The 26,581-nt window shown below is 35.8% G+C and overlaps 3 protein-coding genes across 3 annotated transcripts; all 3 read left to right on the forward strand.

The window, feature by feature from the left end:
* The first annotated feature begins 2,908 nt into the window (after nt 1-2,908).
* LOC125836057 (polygalacturonase-like) lies at nt 2,909-5,774 on the forward strand. Its single transcript, XM_049515143.1, has 4 exons — nt 2,909-3,352; nt 3,757-4,046; nt 4,790-5,018; nt 5,550-5,774. The coding sequence occupies exons 1-4, from the start codon at nt 2,909-2,911 to the stop codon at nt 5,772-5,774; spliced, it is 1,188 nt and encodes a 395-aa protein (XP_049371100.1).
* A 5,936-nt stretch (nt 5,775-11,710) lies between these two features.
* On the forward strand, nt 11,711-12,922 carry LOC125836058 (uncharacterized). Its single transcript, XM_049515144.1, has 4 exons — nt 11,711-11,986; nt 12,095-12,361; nt 12,611-12,673; nt 12,770-12,922. The coding sequence occupies exons 1-4, from the start codon at nt 11,711-11,713 to the stop codon at nt 12,920-12,922; spliced, it is 759 nt and encodes a 252-aa protein (XP_049371101.1).
* A 7,605-nt stretch (nt 12,923-20,527) lies between these two features.
* On the forward strand, nt 20,528-23,394 carry LOC125836084 (uncharacterized). Its single transcript, XM_049515170.1, has 5 exons — nt 20,528-20,666; nt 21,203-21,607; nt 21,752-22,071; nt 22,156-22,341; nt 23,170-23,394. Exons 1-5 carry the CDS (start codon nt 20,528-20,530, stop codon nt 23,392-23,394), a joined length of 1,275 nt encoding a protein of 424 aa, XP_049371127.1.
* The last annotated feature ends 3,187 nt before the right edge of the window (nt 23,395-26,581 follow it).

Raw genomic sequence — 26,581 nt, forward strand, 5'->3', positions numbered from 1 at the left:
TATTCATGACTTAATTGCTAATTTTTCCTTAAAATTATCATTAGTGATGATTAGGGGTGGCAATTGGACTAATAAAAATGGATTAGGACAATAAACGGATCAAGATTTTGGGCCAAAATGAATTGGATTAAAACAAGTTAGATAACGAGTCATAACCCAATTCAAATCTAAACGAATTGTGTCGGGTTGGGCGGGTTGGAATTAATTTTAATTTTGCCACCCCAGTGATGATTACAAGCATATCAACAAATTTGAAATAAAATTTTAAAGTATATATATACAAGGAATATTATTCCTTTACACATAATAGATGTGAGAGTTGATTTCTCACACAATTACTTGACTTTTAAAATATTATCTCAAACAATTATTTTTTTATTAAGTTACTAATAATTTGAGATTGTGTGTTTTATCCCTAACAGTAATATATATATTATTTTACTTTTTATTTTAATATCCTTTATTAAAAATCCTGACTTTTGTTGATCCAAAATTTACTTGAGAAATCTCAACTCCTTATCTATATAGCCAATTGTTTAGTTTGTTTTAGTAATATGAAAGAATGTGAAAGGCGATTATTTCGCCTGAAAAAACTCCATCACTCATTGATCCCATGTGTCTATTTTTTTTTCATTTGTCAACTAAAGCCTAATATTAACGTTGACAAAATAGAAACTAATACTCTGTTTTAATTTAAATAACACTTTTTTTTCATTCAATTTTTAAAAAAATGACATATCCTATATTTTGTAACAATATAACTTTAAAATAGTCATTTTATTGTTAATGAGATTTATACTCATGTAAACATCTTTGATTTTTTTTATATCAGAAGTTTCAATTTTTTTTTTCTTAATTAAATTTCATGTCAAGTCAAATAATATGACGTGAATTTGTTTTACTTAATTACAGTCACATTCATGCACTTAACTGACTAATTTGTTGATGAGGCTTTGCTACATCTTAAAGTTTAAGATCTGCCTTTATAAGTTGGTAAAGTTCTAAGTTGTTTGGAGAATATTCATATATAAAACTTTTTTTTTGATTTTATTTTTTAGTATTTTAGGGAAAAGACTTAATATGTCATCGAATTTTGAAAAAAGTTAAGGTTTATCTATATGATTCGTTAAAAGTTTGGCTCATCTATGCCATTTTCGTTTGAGAAAAAAAGCTCATTCATACCATTATTTGTTGACTGAAAATAGTTTTGATTATGCAAAATCATTTTTTAACGTGGTCAATTATGATTCAGCCACGAAATTAATTAAATCATTTTTTAAAAAGGAAAAAGGCTCAAATATGTCAAATCAAACTTTGAGAAAAGACACATGTATACTATCCGTTAAAAGTTTGGCTCATATATGCCATTTCATCCCTCGAGCATAAAGTACACTATATATCCTTGGAGAGACTTTAACCACATCTTAACCTGAATGAGGCGATCAAGAAAGTCCTCCCCTGGAAAAGATAACCAAAGATCTTATCTTTCCTTTTCGTTACAAACAAAGCGAAGGCGCTACTTTTAGCCCTTTCAAGAATGAAGGCCCACGCGACACTCGGAGTTAACAAATATTGACATAAATGAATCGTTTTTCATACAAAAACAATAGATGAGTTGAATTTTTAACGAATAACATAGATGAATCTTTCTCAAAGTTGATGAGATTATTTAAGATTTTTTTTAATGATGATAATTAACTAAGAGTATGTTTGTAGGTCTATTCATGGGATCAAAATCACTTTATATATTTTTTTTACTTTAATAAAAGTTTAACTTGAAAGTGACACCACTGCTTACATAAAATTCTACATTTTGTGATAAAATGATGAATATTAATTTAGAATTTTTTAACTTATCAAGCAGTACTAAAAAAATCAAATAAAAAATAACTTGGATTAATGAACCAATGATGAGACAATCATTGATCAATTTATTTCCTCTTCCATATTCCTTAGTTCCAATTTATGCTCTACATAAATATGACGTTGAATAGCCGTTCTTTAATTATTTTGACTTGGCACATGCAATTTTCCTTTTTTTTTTCTAAATAAATATGCCAATTTAAAATGACTACTTGACTATATTAATTATCATTAGAATATGATTCTTCTCCACTTAATTAAAAATCTCGTGTTTAAGCATTAAAGATGAGTTAAATTTTAATAGGAAACACTTTCTTTTTAATAAATCTTTTACGTGATGCAAATTCAAACTAGTTGACATTGTAAGTACCCAAAATCGAGTGAGAAATAAAAAAAAAAAAACAAGACTATTTATGCTAGTTTCTAATCATAGTTCATTAAATTAGACTTTGAAGATTTATCTTCAAATATCAGTTTGATCAAATTATGAAAATTTGATCTTGTCAAATACAATTTTATTCAAAAACTCAATTTTTTAAGTTTCAACTTCAAAATCTACGACTAAATACATTTGTACATGCACATGGTTAGATGCTACAGGCAAACATGCTCTTATCACATGGTTGCCGTACATATCACAACATGAAATTAAAGTAAGCTTTGACCTTTTATTGGTTAGTTAGCTTTTGCGATTCTAATCATTGTCCAATTATTTCTAAAATTATTAACTAATCAAAACAGTTACGACTTGTTTGGTTGGAGAATAAGTTATTCCAAAATTATTATTTCATCCTCGATGTGAGATAATAATAACATTATAACCTCGAGATAACTAGTTTCAGAATAAGTTATCCTAACCAAAACATAAAATATACTCATTCTGAAAGTAATTTCGAGATCAGTTATTCCTTATCCCTCATACTATATGAGCCCTTAATATAATCCAAAAACAAAATCAGTCCCACTACTTAAAAAAACACTTTAAATACCCCCTTTCCCCTATCCTCTAACATAGAGAAAAAAAAACAACAACAACAACAATAAAATGTCTAAGGTTTTAGTAACTTTTTGGTGTTGTGTCTTCTTTTCATTTCGATTCATTTTCTTGAATTCAAATGCATCTTCAGTAACATTCAATGTGTTAAATTTTGGAGCAAAATCAGATGGCAAAAGTGATGCAACTCAACCTTTTTTGAAAGCTTGGGTAGCCGCGTGTAGCTCACTGAACGCGGCTACCATTTATGTTCCACGTGGAAAATACACGATTAAGTCGGTTACTTTTAGAGGGCCATGCAAAAACAAAATTACTGTACAAATTGATGGAACCCTTGTGGCTCCATCCGATTATAATGCACTTGGCAACTCTGGCTACTGGATTTTGTTTATTAAGGTTAACCGGATTTCGGTCATCGGAGGAACTCTTGATGGAAATGGAGCTGGATTTTGGGATTGTAGGAAGTTAGGGAAGAATTGTCCTGTTGGAGCTAGGGTATGTACTCAATTTATAGCGTTTTATTTTTTTTAAAAATATTTTTTTATCATTTCACATTTGAATAGTTTTCATTTTCAAAGTTTGAAATTCAGACTTTTAATTAAGGATGAAAAAACAACAGTAGAATCAAAAAATTCTAATGTAGAGATTCAAAAAAATTACTAAATGTCACATTTGTGATTTGAACATGTGATGCTGCAATTTTTTTTATTAACATACATTAGAAGCTTGTTTTATGCCCTTTATACTTCATCGTTTTAATAACGTTTAATATTATTTTGTAGTTTAGTAAACTATACATTATGTTTATTACTGAAATGACACTTATTTTGAGATGTATGCAGTAACTTGTTAACTAATTTCTTATTGAATAGTATTTTAATATCTGATTTTGTATGCAGTCTATAACCTTCAATTGGGCAAATGATGTTGTGATTAGTGGCTTAACCTCACTCAACAGCCAGTTAATGCACTTGGTGATTAATAGCTGCAAGAATGTTATGGTTAAAAATGTAAGAATAATAGCACCTGATTTTAGTCCAAATACTGATGGAATTCATGTACAGTCTTCAATTGGTGTTACTATTAGTGACACAAGTATTCAAACTGGAGATGATTGTATATCTATTGGTCCTGCCACAAGAAATCTTTGGATGGACAAGATTCAATGTGGCCCTGGACATGGTGTTAGGTAAATTCTTCTTGTCACAATTTTATGTGACACATTTCGAATTTTAAGATTCAAACAAGTCTATCTTTGACAATAAATTTTTCATATATCTTTTAAATATTTTGAATTGTCAATTATTGTGACTTATAGTACTTTTTATGTAGTTTATAAATATATAAATTTCATTTAAAAAAAATTGAAGATCTCATGAGCAAATTCATGATCAAATTTAAAGTGTTTGACTCTCGAAAAACGAAACGTGTCACATAAATTGAGTCTGTATCGGTATGAGTCTAATATATATTATTCTTTTTGTTTCAATTTATGTGACACATATGGAATTTAGAGTTACAATTTTTTATTTTTTTATAATGAGGAAATAGTTTAGATATACCTTTATATATATATAAAAATTGTTTTATATTTGTCCTTTGTTTACCTTTCGATCCATGAAAGTCCACAGACTATTAGAAATAACGGTTCTTCCCACCATAAATAAGTGAAAAAGATTGTGTCATAGAGCATGATTTTTTTCATACATTTCTTACCGAACCAGTTTATTGAAAAAATGCATGGTGAGAAACAAATTATCACTGAAATAATAAAAAAATTCCTAATATTTTCATATAATAACATTACTATTTTTTCCTCACTAATCAAATCAAAATATCTGTATATGAGAATAATCACTGAATATTATTTACTATGAAAAATAGTGATTTTGAATAAATTCCTAATATTATTGTGTATGATTTGTATTGCAGCATTGGAAGTCTAGCTAGAGATTATAATGAAGATGGTGTGCAAAATGTGACATTAATTAATTCAGTGTTTACTGGATCTGATAATGGATTAAGGATAAAGTCTTGGGCAAGGGCTAGCACTGGTTTTGTCACAAATATCAATTATCAAAACATAATGATGAAGAATGTTGACAATCCAATAATCATCGATCAAAACTATTGCCCCAACAACCAAGGTTGTCCTAGCCAGGTAACTCCTATATTTTTTTTTAAAATAATCTAACTATAACAATATATCCATTATAATCTCACATATTGAATTCGAGAACAATATAGAGTACTATACATATAAATTATTTTTATCTAGTCAAGGTATAAATTTTTTCAAAAGACCCTCAACTTTAATAATGCATATCAAAATAGTGTTAAAAATATAGGACGTAACAAACAATAGGAAAAACGTTACATAATATTCAATAAACAAAGACCGGTACAATAGCCAAATAATATGATAATCAAAGCATAAAAATAATAATCAAACATAAATCCTAGAATAAGAAACTATGAGAATAATGTTATTACTACTGGTATGAAAGGAGAAACACGTATGGTGCATCAAACTATCAGCAAGCTTATTCTGTAGGACCTACTAACCTTCTATTCTATCCTGACATCTAAAAAATAGAAATCAACGATAAATAATTAAATATTATAGTTAAACAATAAAATAAGTTAAGTGATGATTCGACTTGATATTGATGAATTGCTCATGAATTGACAGGCATCTGGCATAAAGATCAATCAAGTGACATACCAAAATATATTTGGAACATCAACAACACAAGTAGCAATGAATTTTGAATGCAGTTCAAGCAATCCATGTAGTGGAATCAAATTACAAGACATAAAACTTACTTATTTGAATAACAAAAAAGCTCAATCTATTTGCAAGAATATTAGAGGAAATACTGGAGGAGTCATTTTGCCTGATAATTGTTTATTATAACCCAACCTTGGGTTATTTTTTTGTTTTTTTTTAGGGGTGGGTGGGAGGAAGGAGGCACATGCTAGGACCATTTGTCGCTATATATATTATTTTTAGCAGCAATAATAAATATGAGTAGTTATAATTTATATTAGTTTATGTAAATGTCGCTAAAGACATTAGAGACTTTGGACACAATAATATCAACTCAATTACCACTAAATATTTTACAACAATGCTAAACAGAATATTTGTTACTATTAAATATCGCTTTTGTTGTAATGTATTGTGTTTCATATGGACCTTTTCTCGACCGTAAGTATGCATATGCAACATTATTATTATTTACTTTAAAAAAAAGCAAGGTAGTTCTTGGAAAAATATGGATAAATCATGGATTGATTATAAGTAGGAGTAGCAAACGAGCGAGTCGAGTCGAATATGAGTCGATCAAAAATGAGTTAAATAAAAATAGGTAAAATACTCGACTCAACTTATATTTTAAATGGGTAAAAACGAGTTACCCAATAGATAATATGGGTATCCATATTTACCCATATTATTATAGGGATCATCTTAAAAGCTTCAAAAGCAAAATCTCTTATCCCATTCATCACCCCCCACCCCATCCCAACCCCAACCCCAACCCCAACTCCAACCCCAACGCCTCAAAAATTAAATTCATATTTTACTACTTCGATCCCCCCCCTCCCCACACACACACACCACCACCACTATCCCCTCCCCCTCCCCCTTCCCCCCCAAAAAATTGTTTTTAAAAAGAAAATCAATTTTTTTTCCTTATCCCACCCATCTCTACCCCCGACCACCTTAGAAAAATATTAATGCCACTTTTATTTCTTTTATAAATGAGTCTCTTTTGTCCATTTTATCTATTTAACTATCTACTTTTAACTGGGTCATATGAGTTTGACTTATTTTTTATGTATTTTAAATGAATTGGATGGATAATTTGAATGAGTATCCATATAAATTACCCATTCTGCCATTCCTAATTATGAGTAAATATATATGGTTGTATGTGTACCTCATATATGGGTTTTTCTTTCAAGTCTTACTAGAGATATGATTCCAAGATTATTTTTTAAAATTCTTAGGAAGGAAAATATTTTATGTGTTCAGTTGGTCAAAATATTCTGATACGTGTGTGATCTTTTTTTTATTACAAAAAGGTGTGATTTTGGCTCTTATTCTTTACTAGAACCAGTAATTACATTAATAGTTGAGGAAATATTCAATGTCTTTAAATAGTTTTATATTAAAAATGGTTGAAGAGTGTTGAATCAAAAACATACAATAAACGTCTTTATTATGGACGCTTTATCCTGTCTTCACTTTATATTAAATAAAATTAGAACCTTACAAATATATGAAATATTTCCAAATTTTATATCCGCATGAATGATGTCCAAAGTATTAGATCTTCTTGAAAAGGCAACATGAACAATATATGTTGAATCATAATCTCAAAAAAAAAAAAACATATTAAATAAATATTGAAGTAAGAAAAAACATCAAAATGGAATTTTTTACATCTATTTATTTTCTCACAGCAATAGGAATTCTAACAAAATGCTTGCCATCACTCCATGCCAAACTTCCAAAATTAAAATTACTCTTTCTTTGGTAAGTTGATATTATTTCAACCTCAAAGGAAATCTTCTTTGTGTTGGAATTGAACTTCAACACAGTTGGATTTACTTTAATCGTGGTATTTTTTAGAGATTTAACCACCAATTTATATATCGAGTTGACATCTCCAACGTTTGTAACAGTTCTCCTAACAATAATCGAATTCTTAAGATTTGGAATCGATATTGAAGGAAGATTCAAATCCAACCTAGAAGGTAAGGACATATAGTCGAATTTTTCATATCGAAAAAATACAAAGTTGCATTTTGAACCATATCATTTTTATAGCCCAAGGTGCAAGATAATTCAAATAATCATTTTTATCCATATCATATATTAAGCCAGGATCCATTGCTCCATTTGGATTACTAATGCCACCTCCAAAATCAAATGGATTAGTAAGGTTGTTTGTTCCTTAGCTTCTGAATAGATTTCAGATGTATATGTATCCTCGTTCCATGCTACACAATTTAAATTGATAAATATTAGGTAATTATAAATTACAAGATTAAAGTGATCAATAACAAATAGGTATTTATCTATAAGACTAAATAAATATTTTCCATCCCATTCCACTGTAAACATAAAAAAACATTAAAATCATAAATATTGTGAATTTTATTAGGGATAGTTTATCCATACAAAACTATTGTTAAAATTCTTGAAACGAGGATAAAACTTTCACGAAATTATGTCTATATAAGATAATTTTAAACACATAAAAAAAAACAACAATTGTAAAAATTAAAATACTTAGGAATCATTGAAAACTAAATTCATGGCCCCACGAGCATCCAAGCTGAGTCCTTGGAGTCGACTAACATTAGTAAAAAACATTAGTATCAGGACTAATGCTTTTGACTAGCATTAGTATCCCCGATTCGATCTTCAGAGGGGTGTCCAAATGGATAAGCATTGTTATCTAGGGTAAAACTCTCAATTTGTTGTTTCAGCACCATACATTGTACAAAGTTCATTAGCCTTTTTCAAGAGATTAGTGCGACGCTTTGGCAAAATGACTTTTAAGAGCCTTCCATTCAACATCCTTTCATTAAGAATTTTCATTATGTCAATTCTCTTCCGACCGGTACTTTTTCTTGGCATGTTTAAACTCTTTGATATAAAATACTAAGATAAGATGTGATTTTGGTCTCAACATAAGAATTATTTATAGTGAGAAAATATTATCTTAATGTTTTGCATAGTCAAAGATATTCATATTTACTCCTTTTTTATAAGGGTTTGACTTTGATCATAAAATACAATCAGATTTCATTCTTTCTATCATTGTATTACTTAGAAATATGTATTGACTTGCATTTAGACCACCATTTATTTATCAAATAAGAACAAGTTGAGAAAAGTAATGAATATACAAATTGGGAAAAGTAATGAATAAGTTACCTTTTATGCAGGGTGGGAGCGGAGAAATTAGATTTATTGTGTATTTCTTTCATGGTAGAAGTTTTAGTAAGTTCACATATAAAATAAATAAAAATTCAATAAACCTTTCTTTTATGATAAAATTTTAGAACCTCACATATAAAATAATAGAGATTTATTTGGTATACGTGGTTGATTATGATTCGTCCACATCATTAATTGAATCATTTTTTTTAAAAAGGAAAAAGGTTCAAATATGTCATCGAACTTTAAGAAAAGATTCATCTATGCCATCCGCCAAAAGTTTGGCTCATTTATGCCATTTCAGTTAACAAATAATGACATGGATATGCCTTTTCTCAAACGGAAATGGAATAGATGAACCAAACATTTAACAAATGACATAAATGAGTCTTTTCTCAAAGTTCGATGACATATTTGAGCCTTTGATGAGTAACTTTGTAACATCTCGCTATTTGAAAGAATTAGAAAGAGTTAGAATTGGAAAGAGTCATTTTAGGAAAGAATGAAAAATTTGAAAATTTGGTATAGTTAAGTTAAGTTTGAGTTTTTGGTCAACTTCAAATGACCATATATAACTCCTAGATTCGGATGATTTAGGAGTTCTTCCAAGGAAAGATCTTGGAATTATCTTTCCAACGCCGTTGAGTTTGCGCGATTCTGAGTTCGTATGAGTGAGATATGTCTATTTGAAGTTGGGCTGTTCAAATAAGAAAAGTCTAATCCGGATTTTGATAGGGTAGTTTGGTCTTTTCCTTACCCAATTATTTTATTTTTGTTTTAGGGGTTTAATTGGGATCTAATCAGAATTACATCAGTTTAGAAAATTAGAAAATTCACGCTAGGGTTTGGAGAAAGGAGAAAAGAGGAGAAAAGAAGAAGAAAAGTCAAGATTCGTCGATTTCTTGGAGAATTGCGTGTGGATTTCGCCAAGAGTTAATCCCTACGAGGTATGTGAGATCACATAGCTTTGGGTTAGTTCACCCACGCGCCAATCATGATTCAATTCAGCGAAGTTGTATTGTTTTGAAAGCAAATCTTATGAGTTATTGATGATAATTCGTTTGAAATCTTGTGGGTTCTTGTTGTTGAAGTTTCTTGAGATTGATTCATGAATTTAGGTGTGTTTTCGAGTAGAATCTTGTGTATTTTGAACATAAAGTTGATTCTAAGTGTTTGAGAAAAGAACTAAGTGAAATTAGAGGATTTAGAGTTGAAAAACGAAGGAGGAATTTCGTCGAAAATCTGGGGAAGGGGCTGGGGCGCCGCGCCAGCCAGAGCGCCCCAAGTCATTCTCTGAAATTTCAAGGTTGGCGCTCCGCACCACTCAGAGCGCCAGGGATGCTAGTTCTCTTAATTCCCCCCCTTCTTTCCGTACTAATTCGTTAGCATCGTACCTATGTTTCCTAGTCGATTTCTATACTCTAAGGTATGTCTAAACATCATGAAATCATCATTAATTAACATGAGATCATGAGCCTTGAATCCATACTTCAATTCAAGGAAAGTTAAGAGTCAAGTCAAAAGGTTAAAAATTAAGTCAGAGAAGTTCATAAATTTCTCCAAAAGTTTTTCACAAACATTTTAACTTTGTTTTAAGACTTAAACTTTGAGTTGAGTAAAGAGTAAGAGTAAAGTTCATTTCTTCAAAGATTATTCGGGAACTAAGTATTCTTAAGAGTTAAAATGTTTTCACATTTGAGCACGAAAGGAAACACCAATTTCCAAGAGAGGTTTTAAGCTAAGTTTTGAGTAATTATCTCAAACCAAAGAAAGAGGTTTGTTTAAAAACATATGAGCTGAGTATATTTTGGGAGTAGTATTGAACACCGATATGGGGACGCGAGTTCATAATAACTCAAGTCTCTATAAACCATGTAGCCATCATGGGTAGAAAATGATTATACTTTTTAGATGATTCCTTAAGTGCATTTTTCGCATAGACTACTGGATCCACTTAGTTAAGGCGTTCTATATGACAACAAAGTATAGGACAGTTCTGGCAGCGTGGGCAAGACACTGTATCATCACTTAGGCTCATAATGGTGGTTGTCGGTTAGAGAAACTCCCATAGTATTATATTACTTTACATGTAAACTGAATTGTTATTGCATTTCTTAACAAATTGAGTTGCTACTACTGTTTTAAATGCTTTGTATAACTGTACCATTATTTTTGTTTTACTTTGCATTTGAGTTGAGTTATTCATGAGTTGAGTAAAGCCAAGGTAAACGTTCTTTTCAGATTTCTTTCAAGCTTATATCTGTTTAGTATTCCCCTCGCATACTCGTACATTCAATGTACTGATGCCATTTGTCCTGCATCATTTTATAATGTAGACACAGGTAACCAGGATCAGCATCCAGTGCCTCGTTGATCTAGTTGAGTACTCATAGTCAGTTGGTGAGCCTCCTTACTTTAGAGGCTTCATAGATAGTTAGTAATTCAGTTGTCTTTACATTGTTATTTCTTATGTTAAGACTTGAGTTGCCATCTATGGCTAGTTGAAATTTTTATCCTTAAACGTTTTGAGTTTAATTTGATACAGTTGTAAGTGCATTTGATCATTGTAATAAGCTTAGAGTCTTCCGCTAAGAGTCTAACGAGGCTAAGGGTTCGCTTGGGGCAAAAAATAGTTCTTGAGTGCCAGTCCCGCCCATGGTGTAGGCTCGGGGAGTGACAAACTTGGTATCAGAGCACAGAGTTCAAGAGTCCTAGGGAGTCTATGAAGCTGTGTCTATAGAGTCCTAGTTATCAGTGTGAAGCGCGCCACATCTATAATTAGAAGGCTGCAACACTTTGGAAATTACCTCACTTCTTTCACACTTATTTCATGTGTTAGAGTTTGATCTCTAAAAAGTTTCTTCTAATTTGTGCTTGTGCGTGTCTTTTAGTTAATCATGCCTCCACGAAGAGCTGGCCGAGGTCGTCCTGCTAGGAGGAACGTTGAGGAGAAAGGGGTACCTAATGCACGTGAAGTGCAACCCCAAGGAGAAGTAACGAATGCTGAGTTCAGGGAAGCAATTCGAATGTTAAGCCAATTTGTGACTAACCAGGTTGGGCAGCAAAGAGGAGCTAGACATGAAGTAACTGATACTTCGAGGATTCGAGAGTTCTTGAGGATGAATCCTCCAAGTTTCACTGGTTCAAGAACTACTAATGATCCGGAGAATTTTGTTGAGGAATTGTAAAAGGTATTTGAGGTTATGTATGTTGCCGATGCTGAACGAGTAGAAGTAGATGCATATCAACTGAATAATATTGCTAGGACTTGGTTTGACTAGTGGAAGAAGGGTAGAGCTGAGGGAGCACCACCTGGTAGTTGGGTTTGTTTTAAGGAGGGCTTCTTGTGGCGTTTCTTTCCCCGAGAACTGAGAGAGGCAAAGGTACGAGAGTTTCTCACCCTTAAGCAGGACTCACTAAGTTTTCATGAGTACAGCTTGAAGTTCACCCAACTTTCCCGATATGCTCCGAAGATGGTTGCAGATATGAGAAGCAGGATGAGTCTTTTTGTTGCTGGGTTGTCCCATCTATCAAGCAAAGAGGGAAAGGTAACCATGCTAATTGGGGACATGGTTATCACCAGGTTGATGGTCTATGTGCAGCAGGTTGAGGAATAAAAGCTGAGGGATAAAGAGGATTTTAGAAACAAGAAAACGAAGACAGGGAATGAGTTCGGGTAATAAAGAAATAATGTGAACCGGTCTTCTTTCTAACAAAAGCAAAAACGACCTGCTCCATCATCTGCTAGTGTTCCTACACCCAGAAACAAATGTGAGTACAATAGTTAGAATTCACAGCACTTCAGAGCTAGACCTGCACAGTGTCAGGGTAGTGTGGCACAAGAAGGTAACTGGGATCCTGTATGTGCTAAGTGTGGTAAAACCCACCCAAGTATATGTCGCGATGGCTCCACATATTGTTTCAAGTGTGGACAAGATGGCCATTTCATGAAAGAGTGCCCTAAGAACCGGCAAGGTAATGGAAATCAGGGCAATAAAGCCCAATCTTCATTAGTTGCTCCACCAGACAGGGCTGCACCTAAAGGATCTACTTCTGGTACTGGCAGAGGAGCAATCTGCCTTTATGCAATCACTAGTCGTCAAGAGTAAGAGAATTCTCCAAATGTTGTCACTGGTATGATCAAAGTCTTTACTCTTGATGTTTATGCTTTGATAAACCTAGGAGCAAGTTTATCTTTTGTGACTCCTTATGTTGCAAATAATTTTGATGTTATTCCTGATAAACTTTGTGAACCCTTTTGTGTTTCTACACCTGTTGGGTAGTCTATTCTAGCTGAGCGAGTATATCGTGATTGTGTCATTTCCATCAATCACAATAACACCATGGCTGATTTAGTTAAGTAAGACATGGTAGATTTCGATGTCATTCTTGGTATGGACTGGCTTCATGCTTGTTATGCCTCCATTGATTGTAGAACTCGAGTTGTTAGGTTCCAAATTCCTAATGAGCCAGTTATAGAGTGGAGTAACAGTTCAACAGTGCCTAAGGGTCGTTTCATTTCATACCTTAAGGCGAGAAAGTTAGTTTCCAAGGGTTGTGTCTATCACTTAGTTCCGAGTTAATGACTCTAGTGTTGAGATACCACCTATTCAGTTAGTTTCAGTAGTAAAAGTGTTTCCAGAAGTCTTTCATGATGATCTTCCCGGAGTCTATCCTGAGAGAGAAATAGACTTCAATATAGACATTCTTCTAGATACTCGTCCTATATCTATTCCGCCATATAAAATGGCTCCAACAGAGTTAAAAGAGCTTAAAGAGTAGTTGAAAGATCTCATTGATAAGGGTTTTATTCGACCAAGTGTCTCACCTTGGGACGCTCCGGTCTTGTTTGTGAGGAAGAAGGATGGTTCCGTTAAGATGTGTATAGACTACCACCAATTGAACAAGGTTACCATCAAGAATACGTACCCTCTTCTGAGAATTGATGATCTCTTCGATCAACTCAGGGTGCTACTTGTTTCTTTAAGATAGCCCTCAGATCAGGCTACCATCAGTTGAGGGTAAGGGAATGCGATATTCCAAAGAAAACATTCAAGACCCGTTATGGTCATTATGAATTCCAAGTTATGTCCTTTGGTTTGACCAATGCACCTGCAGCGTTCATGGACCTTATGACTAGAGTATTTAAACCTTATTTAGATATGTTTGTTATCGTATTCATTGATGACATACTAATCTATTCGAAGAATGAAGAAGATCATGTTAGTCATCTCAGAATAGTTCTCCAAACTCTAAAGGATAGAGAGTTGTATGCCAAATTCCCTAAGTGTGGTTTTGGCTTGAGTGTGTGGTATTCTTAGGCCATATTGTGTCTGGAGAGGGAATTAAAGTTGATACCCAAAAAATAGAGGCAATGCAGAATTGGCCTAGACCCACATCTCCAACTGATATTAGGAGTTTCTTCGGGTTGGATGGATATTATAGAAGGTTTGTAGAGGGGTTCTCACCTATTTCATCCCCTTTGACCAAGTTAAGTCAGAAAAGAGTGAAATTTCAATGGTCTGAAGCTTGTGAAAAAAGCTTTTGGGAAGTGAAAAAGAGGTTGACTACTGCCCCAGTATTGATCTTACTAGAAGGTATGCAAGATTTTGTTGTGTATTGTGATGCGTCTAGAATTTGTTTGGGTTGTGTGTTAATGCAGAATGGCAAGGTTATAGCTTATGCCTCTAGATAGTTAAAAGTTCATGAGAAGAACTACCCAACACCCACGATCTAGAGTTGGCTGCCGTAGTATTTGCTTTGAAAATATGGCACTATTACCTTTATGGTGTTCATGTGGATGTGTTCACCGATCACAAGAGTCTTCAGTATGTGTTTACTCATAAAGAGCTTAATCTCAAACAAAGAAGGTGGTAAGAATTATTCAAGGATTATGACATGAGTATTCTTTACCACCTAGGTAAGGCTAATGTTGTTGCTGATGCCTTGAGCAGGTTGTCTATGGTAGTACCGCCCATTTTGAGGAATATAAGAATGAGCTAGCAAGAGATGTGCATAGACTTGCATGATTGGGAGTTCAACTAATGGATTCCAGAGAACGAGGAGTAGTGGTGATGAATGGGGCTGAATCATCATTAGTGTCAGAAGTAAAAGAGAAGTAAGACCATGATCCTATTTTGCTTGAATTGAAGGCAAATGTTCATAAGCAATTTTTTTTAGCTTTTGAACATGGGGGAGATGGCTTATTAAGGTATCAATGTAGGTTGTGTACCAAGGGTAGATGAACTCCAAGAGAGGATCATGGAGGAAGCTCATAGCTCCAGATATTCCATTCATCCGAGTTCCACAAAAATGTACTGTGACTTGAGAGAAGTTTATTGGTGGAGTAGTATGAAGAGGGCATTGCAGAATTTGTTGCTAAGTGTCCGAATTGCCAACAAGTTAAAGTAGAGCACCACTGGCCTAGTGGTATGACTCATAATATAGAACTTTCAGAATGGAAATGGGAGATGATCAATATGGACTTCATTACAGGTTTACCAAGGTCTCGCAGGCAGCATGATTCTATTTAGGTGATTTTGGATTGAATGACCAAATCAACCCACTTTTTGCCGTCAAAGACTACCCATACAACAGAGGATTATGCTAAGTTGTATATTCAAGAGGTAGTTAGACTTCGTGGGGTGCCAGTTTTGATTATTTCAGATAGAGGTGCCTAATTTACTGCACAGCTCTGGAAATCTTTTCAGAAAGGCTTGGGTTCAAAGGTGAGCTTAAGTACTGCTTTCCATCCTCAGACAAATAGTTAAGTAGAGCGCACAATTTAGACCTTATAGGATATGTTGAGGGCTTTTGTGATTGATTTATGATGAGTCGATAAATTTGACTCATTTAGGGCTATATTTTAATAGATATTGTGTCCTCAAATGTTTATTTTATCTCAATATATGATAAAAACCCTTAGATTTCAGTATTTGAAGTGTTAAGGAAAGCATGGACACTACGTCGCAAAAAGGAACGAAAAAGCTGAAAAAATGAAGAAATGAAAGACTTGAGGATCACCAACTCCACTTGGTGAGTCGCCGAAGGGTCTTACTTCGCCTTTTGTTCCAGTGTGCTGAGCCTTGAAGGAAAGGATCAAGTCGGCGGAAAAAAGGAGCAGTCGGCGCATCGCCGAGAAGTTCCGCAAAACAGTACCATGTCACCCAATGACCAAGAGCATGACGATGCTGAAGGCTGGTGCAAAACGGCGTTGAATTACACCAAAGAGCGAATCGCCGAGTTGATCGGCGATTCCGACTAACTACGCCGAATGATCCGCTGCAACACAAATTTGTGAAAACTATAAATACTAGTTAGATGTGTAGTTTTAGGTGTGGAACAATTATTATAATTTTCATATAAAATAGTACTTTTTGATATTTTTGCTCTAAGTTTGAGAGGGTTTTGAAGACTTGAAGATCCAGGGTGTTCCATCTTCAAAATTTGGATTTGGGAATCTTGGATTCTTAAATTTTGGCCTGTATCAAGAATTAAATCTTCATACCCAGTTGAATGCGAGCTCAATTTGGTATAAATTTCTATCTTTTATACATGTGTGGCTAAAACCCCTAATTCTTGGGTTGTGATTTAACGAATATGGGTTAAGATAATTGTTGGGTCTTGCTTGCTGTTAGTTTAATCGTAGTTTAATTGTGATTTCGTTTAGTAGTTGTGGATGAATTTAATGAATTTGTAGTTGCAAATACACGTTTATTTATGTGTTTTCGGCTTGCCCTAGAGCGAGGTCGTAAAACTAAAACTACTAAATTGACGGTCGGTGGGAGTGGGTCTACATAAGGTTCAGCTCGAGAGAGTGAATCGTAGTCTTATTCCCACACACTCAGCTCGAGAAAGTGAGTGGGTGAAGGCGTAGGCTGGTCTTCATGCAGCAAGTGGGTGTCCAAGAGGAACACATTTGAAACAGGGTAAGTTGCTTGAGAGAGAGAGAGCTTATCCCACTTAAAGCTTAGCCTAGTCACAATTATTCTATGAATCTTCTATCGAAAGCATATACCCAATAATCTAGCTTAACCTGTATTCCCGTCACGTCCCAATGATCCCCTCTCATTACTTAGAAATCCTTGTTTATTTTGCTGTTTTTACTTACTTGTGACAAAACCCCCCATTGTTGATTGACACTCTTGTGTCTTCCTTTAATTTATAATATTTTTAATCGTTAATGTCTTTAGCTACGACTAGTTAGAACTAAATTTTATTTTTCTATTAATTCTCAAAACCACTCCCTTGAGAACGATCCCAACCCTTGGTTGGGTTACTAAGTTATTGTACGATCATAGACACTTACATCGGAAGTTGTGTCTTGATTACACAAACATCAAAATGGCGCCGCAGCTAGGGAGTGGAGTTATTTGAGAATTCTTAGATTATTAGAATTTTTGTTCTTATTAGTCGTAGTCTACATACTTAATTTTCAGTTTTGTTTTTAGTGTTTGTGTGTTTCAACACACATATGAGTGTGAATGGCGAAAATAGCTGCCAAGGAGGCCATCCAACAGGTTATGCTTTTCATCTATACGATATTGATGATATTAATAGTGTGTACAACCCTGCCCAAGTGGGTGATGGGTGCAATTTGCATGTCACAAGCAGGTGGAAGTGCAACAGTTGAAGTTACTAGCACAACACTCCATCTCATACATTCAAGTGGTTTATACGGAGGGTTAGAGCATGAAGATTCATATGAGCATATACGAAGCTTCATAGAAGTGTGTACCCCTCTGTCAGTCAATAATCTACCGCAACAGTTCATACGGCTTCGCTTATTTCCATTATCATTGATCAGGGGAACCACTAACTGGTTGGTCGAGCTTCCAAAGAACTCCATCAAGTCATGGGAGGAGTTGGTTACGACTTTTCATGAAAGATTCTTCTCTCCATCAAAGATGATGAACTGAGAGACGACATTCAAAATTTTAATCAAAAGGAGGGCGAACCAATTCACGAATCATGGACAAGATTTAAGAGATTTTTGCGAAAATGTCCAACGCATGGACTGCCGAGTGAGTTATTGCTCCAATACTTTTACCGTAGTCTGGATTCGATTAATAAAAGGATAGCTGATGAGCTGGTGCAAAAAGGAATAATGTTACGATCATTTGAAGTATCCTGATTCCTCCTAGATGGCATGACTAGAGTAAATCAAGCATGGTACACAAAAGATGACCAAGTTTTCCCACTGTGTTTCAAATTAACGCAAGAACAACTCGATAAAGAAAGGGAGAGGGATGAAAACATCAAAAAGATGTTGTCTCAAATGGAAGTGATACAAGAGCACATGAAGGGGACGTATGGATTATTTCGAGTTGAAGAGGGTTTTTTATCTGATTTCTTAAGACCGGGGGATAATAAAGGTTGGAACTCCACAAGATACGAGGAGGGTTTCCACTCGCGCTATCAACAGCAGGGCAAAAATCAAGGTTGGAACCATCATAGGAGAGAAGAACCAAGGAGATATTGCCACGATTGGGCTGAGCAAGATGACCATGAGGAAGACCATACATAATTGAGTGAAAGCCCGAAATCAAAAGGGAGTGCAAGTAGTCCTCGGGTAAATAATCTATTGTCACGCATACTTGATAAAGTTGAGGGCTCTGATGATTTGCTAAAAGGGATGAGATATGACTTTTCATCATTAAATAGTAAAGTGAATTCTCATGCTGATGTCATGAAAATGCTAAAAGGTCAATTGAGTCTATTATCAGCTCAATTAACATCCAGGACACTGATGAAAGATAATAGAAGAGGGCTGGCTGTAGTTACCCGTAGTGGAAAGATGGCAAAAAGGAATGTGATGGAGGATGAGGAACCTCGAATGCAGGAAGAGAGCCGGGTATAGAGGAACAAGAATTGCCTATTCAACAAAACCTTGCCAAAGAACCACAAGAGGATGTAGAGCAACATGTTCAAGTTCCAAAAGGCACGCACCTTTTGTCCAAAATACCTCCACTATTTCCTCAACGTTTGAAAAAGAAGAATGAAGATGAGAAGTTCAAAAAATTCTTGTCAGTATTCAAGAACTTATCAATTAACCTTCCTCTGGTGGAAGCATTGTTGGAAATGCTGGGATACGCTAAATTCATGAAAGAGCTGGTTACAAAGAAGAGGAGCTTGGAATATGAAACGATTGAGGTGCCCCATAGTTGTAGTGCAATTATGACAAATGAGTCAATCATTAAGAGATAAGATGCTGGGGCATTCACAATCCCGTGCACAAATGGCATGCTCCAATTCGCTAAAGCTTTGTGCAATTTAGAAGCAAACATTAACTTGATGCCCTATGCAATATACAAGCAACTTGATTTGGGTGAACCAAAGGTAACCACAATGAGACTCCTTATGGCTGATCGATCAATCAAGCATCCAGTGGGGATACTCTATGACATATTGGTAAAAGTAGATCGGTTCATCTTTCTGGCTGATTTTGTGATTCTAGATTGTGAGATCGATGCTGAAATCCCGATTATTTTGGGAAGGCCATTCTTAGCTACCGGGAGAGCATTGGTGTATGTCAAAAGTGCGAAATTGAAGTTTCGTGTGAACGATGATGAGGTGACCTTCAATATCTATAAATCCGTGAAGCAACTGAGTTATATCCATGTGGTGTCTACTGAGGATGTTATATATGAGGAAGTGGCCAGTGTGAGCCATTTAATACGCAAGAGTGAACCCCTTGAATATGTACTTGCCAATTATGATGAATCCGAAGTTCAAGGCTATGAGGAAATGGTACCTGCCTTATCAGGGTTAGGAGTATATTCAAGGAATCTAATCAAGTTGGATATCGACTTGAAAACCAGAGAAATTCCTCCTGCAAAGCCATCATCAGAAGAACCACCGAATCTGGAGTTAAAAGCCCTACCCTTTCTTCTCAAATATTCCTTCTTAGGAGCCAATAATACTTTAACAGTGATTATCTCAGCCGATTTGCTTGAAAGGCAGGTGAAATTACTTATTGAAGTACTGCGGAAGCTTATAAAAGCTATTGGATGGACAATAGACGATCTAGTTGGAATTCCTCCTGGCATCTGTACTCACAAGATTCGACTCAACAGTGAATGTAAACCTAGTGTGGAGCATTAACGGAGATTGAACCCTCCAATGCAAGAGGTGGTGAAAAAGGAGATCATCAAGTGGCTAGATGCGGTAGTGATCTACCCTATTGTAGATAGTAAGTGGGTAAGTCCGGTGCAATGTGTACCGAAAAAAGGAGGTATAATCGTAGTCCCAAATGCAAAAGGAGAACTTGTGCCGACAACACCAGTGACTGGGTGGAAAATATGCATGGACTATCGAAAGCTGAACTCATGGACCGATAAAGTCCATTTTTCAATACCTTTTATAGACCAGATGCTTGACTGGTTATCAGAAAGAGGGTGGTATTGGTTTTTGGATGGGTACTCCGGTTACAATCTCTATTGCACTGGAAGACCAAGAAAAAATCACTTTCACTTGCCCTTATGGAACATTTGCATTCAAAAGAATGCCATTCGGACTATGTTATGCCCCAGCCACATTTCAACGTTGCATGTTGTCTATCTTTGCAGATATGGTTGAAGACTCTATGGAAGAATTTATGGATGACTTTTCAGTCACAGGGGATACGTTTGAAGAGTGGTTAACGCACTTAGGGCAAGTGCTTCAAAGATGCGCGAAAACGAATCTGTACCTAAAATTGGGAGAAATGTAATTTCATGGTGAAAAAAGGTATTGTTCTAGGACACAAGGTATCGCAACAATGGCTAGGAGTTGATAAGGGAAAAATTGAGGTAATTGAGAAAGTGCCCTCTCCAATTTCAATAAAGGGTATTCGCAGCTTCTTGGGGCATACAGGTTTCTACCGAAGGTCCATTAAAGACTTCTCAAAGATTGCACACCCACTATGAAAACTCCTAGAGAAGGAAGTGAAGTTCTATTTTGATGATGCATGTATGGACGCATATAAGTTTTAGAAAGAAAAAATCGTACCTACGCCGATTATTGTCAGTCCTGATCGATCCGAATCTTTCGAAGTAATGTGTGATGTTAGTGGTATGGCATTGGGGGTAGTGTTGAGGAAAAAGCGCAATAAACTATTTCACCCAATTTATTACACAAACAAAACTCTGAATAGTGCCCAACGAAATTATACGGTCATTGAACAAGAGTTGCTAGCACTGGTCTATACATTTGAAAAGTTCCGAGCATACTTGTTAGGCACCAAAGTAATAATACACACTGATCATGCTGCACTTCATTACTTGATGGCGAAGAAAGATGCAAAAATAAGATTGATAAGGTGGGTGCTACTATTACATGAGTTCTATTTTGAGGTAAGAGATTGAAAAGGCTGTGAAAATCAAGTGGCTGACCATTATCGCGGTTGGAAGGAAGGGAAGATGCCGAGCGTGAGGTCAACATAGACGACTCCTTCCCCGACGAACAAGTGTTTGCTATATCTCTCAAACCTACACCATGGTATGCAGATTTTGCAAATTTCATTGTGAGTGGATTGATGCCGGATGAGCTGACCTTTTACCAACAAAAGAGATTCATGTTCGACGTTAAAAAGTACTTTTGGGATGAACCATATTTGTTTCGAGAATGTATTGACCATGTTACTATGAGGTGTGTTCCGGAAGAAGAAGCGGTAGAAATTCTCCATGCTTGCCATGCATCTCCAGTGGGAGGTCACCTTAGTGGTATTCGTAGTGCCGCTAAAATTCTCCAAAGTGGTTATTACTGGCCGTCCTTATACAAGGATGCACATGAATTTACGAAGAAATGCTCTCAATGTTAGTAGCAAGGCGGAGTGTCTAGAAGGCACGAATTGCCTCTCACTTCTATTTTGGAAGTCGAGCTATTCGATGTATGGGGGATCGATTTCATGGGCCCATTTGTGAGCTCATTTGGAAATAAGTATTTCTTGGTGGCTGTAGATTATATTTCCAAATGGATGGAAGCCATCACTCTTCCAAACAATGAAGGAAAAAATGTTGTCCAATTTCTGAAACGCTATATCTTCACAAGATTTGGCACTCCTAGGGAAATCATTAGAGATGGGGTGTCCCATTTTTGCAATAGATGGTTTTCAATGGCACTAAGCAAATATGGGGTGAAACACAAGATGTCAACCCCATATCATCCCCAAATAAGTGGCCAAGTCGAAGTGTCAAATCGGGAAATCAGAAGCATCCTGGCAAAGACAGTAAATGCCAACAGAACTGACTGGTCTAGGAAACTCGATGATGCACTATGGGCATATCGGACCGCTTACAAAACACCTACCGGTATGTCTCCATATCAGTTGGTTTATGGTAAGGCTTATCATTTTCTTGTCTAGTTAGAACACAAAGCATTGTGGGCATTGAAAGCTTTAAATTTGTACTGGTCAAAAACTTCAAGGGAGAGGGTAGAGCAGTTGAACAAACTGGATGAATTTAGACTAAGATCGTATAAAAGTTCAGCCATCTACAAAGAGAAGTTGACGAAATGGCATGATGCTCGGATACTCAAGCGGGATTTCAAGGTAGGAGATTGGGTTTTGTTATACAACTCTCGACTTAGACTCTTTCCTAGAAAGCTCAAATCCAAATGGTCTGGACTTTTTAGAGTAATGCGAGTGTTCACCAATGGTGGCATAAAAGTTGAACATCACGAAGGACTTCCATTTAAAGTGAATAGTCAGCGTCTAAAATTATATTTTGGGGATTGTCAAGAGATTTCTTTGGTTGAAGTGGTGTATTTGGAAGACGCCTGAAGGCGCTGCTGCGTCATGCCGCGACGTTAACTAAGGCGCTGTTTGGGAGGCAATCCAAAACCCCTTTAATTTCTTTTTATTTCTTGGTAAAATAATGGTGTGTTGTTTGTACAGGTTACAGTATGAGAAATGTTTGAAAAAGTGAAGGATGGTGAGCAATAGATCTAGTCAGTGAATCGCCGAAAGGGTCAGCGAATCTGACCTTATCCTTCATTTGACTCAAGACATCTTCAACATTGGAGTCTGTAAAACTTGGCGAGCTTTGGAAATTATTGACAAATCACCGACCATGTCTGCGATCACGATGGAAACCGCCGTTTGGACCCTCAGTAAACCAGAGGTCCAGTAAATTTCAGCGAAGAAACAAACCAGTTGGCGTTCCGCCGAGTGAGTAGGCGAGCTTGACTAATGTCGCCGAGTGGGCAAAAACTGGACGGTTTTTGCAAGCGAAATGTTTAAAAGTTTCCACTTCATTCACTTTCCCTTACTTTTTATCTGTCCAAACTCACACCTGCAATCTAGTTTGTATATTTCTTGTATTTTTAGAGTATTATTAGTGCTGATTTATGCTCGGGATTGGATTACATTGCCGCCTAGTGTTTCAATCTTCTCTTTGTCGACACCAATGACATGACTAAATCAAATGCTGTGGAGAGAATAAAACCTGCCCAAGAGAAGTCAAAAGGGAGTGCGATAAATGAGGAGACAACTACGTCGAAAGGCAAAGCTACGAAACTGACCACAACTACTGGGAAAGGCAAGGGCAAAAGGCACACTTCTGCCAGCAAGACCATTACCCTGGACCCTAATATTCCATCATAGGCCAGGGGATTTTGCAGAGCGGTGCATATCTTTCTTCCAGACACACACTCAATAGACCTTGGTGAATCCGGTACCGGTGTTCCCCTTGAGGTGAATTCGGGTACTGATGCCCATATTCAGAGTACTACATCGGGTATTGAGACCCAGACAGATGGAGCGACTGCTTAGACAGGATCCCTTCTTTACCTTCCTCTTTGTCTTTCTTTATTTTACATTTCAGATTCTGTGTTATTTGAATGTGAGGACCAATTATTTTTATTTATGGTGGGGTGAGGCCCACACCTTTTGTTTGCTACTTTTGTTTGTGTTTTATGTATATATTTGGGTTGTTCTGTTTAAAATTGTGTTAATACTGCTTTTCTGTAGATTTTTAAGCTTGTGGCTCATTTTATTTTAAATTACAAAATGATTTTGACCCTTTCGATTTTTTTTGAATTTTTCGAACATTTTCGCTAGCCTTTGTATGCTCGTGTGTTGAATGTGGCTGTTCCTTGGCAAATTTAAGTCTCAGTTTCGATCAATATCGATGACTTGAATAGTGTTTACAATCAAACTAACATGAATGTACGGCTATAATGAGGCCAAATAAAGTTGCATAGACAATATGTGAACTCTTTGCATCTCGCTGTGATTAGCCATTTATCTAATTGATTCTCTTGTGATGACCGTTGCACACTAGAGAAAGTGTGGAGTCTTGTTTGTTTTAAGTGTCGATGCCTTGTGTGATAAGCTTACCTGGAACCGTGCATGACAACACCTAGAATTTGCCATGTTGGTCCGGTTGACTAAGTAAGACTTTCTCTTGATATGATCTTAGGTAACTTCGAAAAGTGTGAACCAATTTGACATATATCTCTTTTGTGATCTACTTTGTGAGCGTGTGATTCTCTCTTGAACACCCTTTGAGCCTTACCTTTCTTTGAAAGAAACTTGATGAAAACTAGACCTTTCTTAATCCATTACCTATAGTCCTCTTGAATTGTGGTTAATTGAATAGCCAACTTAGGCCAAAAGCCTAAGTTGGGGGTGTGGTGAAAAAGAAAAGGGAAAGTTAAGAAGTGCAAGGAAAGTCTCCTTTAACCCATGGTGTTGAGAAAAATGGAACCCCTCCATATATAAAAAAAAAGAGAAGAAAAGAATTTTAAAAAAAAGAAAAAAAAAGAGAAAGTTGTGGAATAAAGTACCAAAGAAATAGGGTTCCGAACAATTCATGGGAAGCGAATAATAGGATGACCTATGATGCCCTAATGAAAATGATGAAGGAAAAAGAAATGAAGTGTTGAGAGCACCACATTTCATGAGGATAAAAGTCATTGAGCCTAAATGACCATACCTTTGCACTCAACCATGTTAAAAGCCTTGTTAAAACCTTTGTGATGTTGTAGAACTGCTGAACTTGAGTTTTACTTGAGGACAAGCAAAAGTTTAAGTTGGGGGTGTTGATGAGTCTACAAATTGGACTTATTTAGGGGTATATTTTAATAGAAATTGTGTCCTCAAATGCTTATTTTATCTTAATATCTAATGAAAATCCTTAAGTTTTAGGTATTTGAAGTGTTGAAGGAAAGCATGGACACTACATCGTAAAAAGGAATGAAAAGACTGAAAAGAACGAAGAAATGAAGGCTTGAGGATCGCCGAGTCCATTTGGTGAGTCGCCGAAGGGTCTTACTTCGCGTTTTGCTCTAGTGTGCTGAGCCCTGAAGGAAAGGGTCAAGTCGGCAAAAAAAGGGAGTAGTTGGCGCATCGCCGAGAAGTTCCGCGAAGCAGTACCGTGTCACCCAATGAAGAGCACGACGATGCTGAAGCCTGGTGCAAGACGACGATGAACCACACCAAAGGGCAAATCGTCGAGTTGATCGGCGATTCCGACTAACGACATTGAATGATCCGCTGCAACACAAATTTGTGAAAACTATAAATACTAGTTAGATGTGTAGTTTTAGGTGTGGAACAATTGTTATAATTTTCATATAGAAGTTTTTGCTCTAAGTTTGAGAGGGTTTCGGAGACTTGAAGATCCAAAGGGTTCCATCTTCAAGATTTGGATTTGGGTCTCTTGGATTCTTAAATTTTGGCCCGTATCAAGACTTAAATCTTCATACCCAGTTGAATGCGAGCTCAATTTGGTATAAATTTCTATCTCTTAAACATGTGTGGCTAAAAACCCCAATTCTTGGGGTGTGATTTAGTGAATATGGGTTGAGATAATTGTTGTGTCTTGCTTGATGTTAGTTTAATCGTAGTTTAATTATGATTTTGTTTAGTAGTTGTGGATGAATTTAATGAATTTGTAGTTGCAAATACAAATTTCTTTATGTGTTTTTGGCTTGCTCGAGAGAGAGGTCATAAAACTAAAACTACTAAATTGATTGCCGGTGGGAGTGGGTCGACATGAGGTTCAACTCGAGAGAGTGAATCTTAGTCTCATTCCTACACACTCAGCTCGAGAGAGTGAGTGGTTAAGGCGTAGGCTGGTCTTCATGCAGCAAGTGGGTGTCCGAGAGGAACACATTTGAAACGAGGTAAGTTGCTCGAGAGAGAGAGCTTATCCACCTTAAAGCTTAGCCTAATCACAATCATTCTATGAATCTTGTATCGAAAGCATGTACCCAATAATCTAGCTTAACCCGTATTTTTGTCACATCCCAAGGATTCCCTCTCATTACTTAGAAATCCTTGTTTATTTTGCTTTTTTTTTACTTGTGACAAAACCCCCCATTGTTAGTTGACACTCTTGTGTCCCCCTTTAATTTACAATGTTTTTAATCGTTAATGTGTTTAGCTACGACTAGTTAGAACTAAATTTTATTTTTCTATTAATTCTCAAAACCGCTCCCTTGGGATTGATCCCGACCCTTGGTTGGGTTACTAAACTATTGTACAATCGTAGACACTTGCATCGAAAGTTGTGTCTTGATTACGCAAACATCAATTTCAAAGGTAATTGGGATGATCACCTACCTCTTATTGAATTTGCTTACAACAATAGTTACCACTCTAGCATCCAAATGACTCCTTATGAAGCTCTTTATGAGAGAAGATGCATATATCCAATTAGATGGTTTGAAGTTGGTGAAGCTGGGTTGATAGGACCAAGCTTAGGTCATCAAGCTATGGAGAAAGTGAAAGTGATTCAAGATAGGTTGAAAACAGCGCATAGTCATCAGAAATTCTACACTATTGT

This window comes from Solanum verrucosum, unplaced genomic scaffold, assembly GCF_900185275.1.
Source record: "Solanum verrucosum unplaced genomic scaffold, falcon-dt-bn FXZP01000208.1, whole genome shotgun sequence".
NCBI lineage: Eukaryota > Viridiplantae > Streptophyta > Magnoliopsida > Solanales > Solanaceae > Solanum > Solanum verrucosum.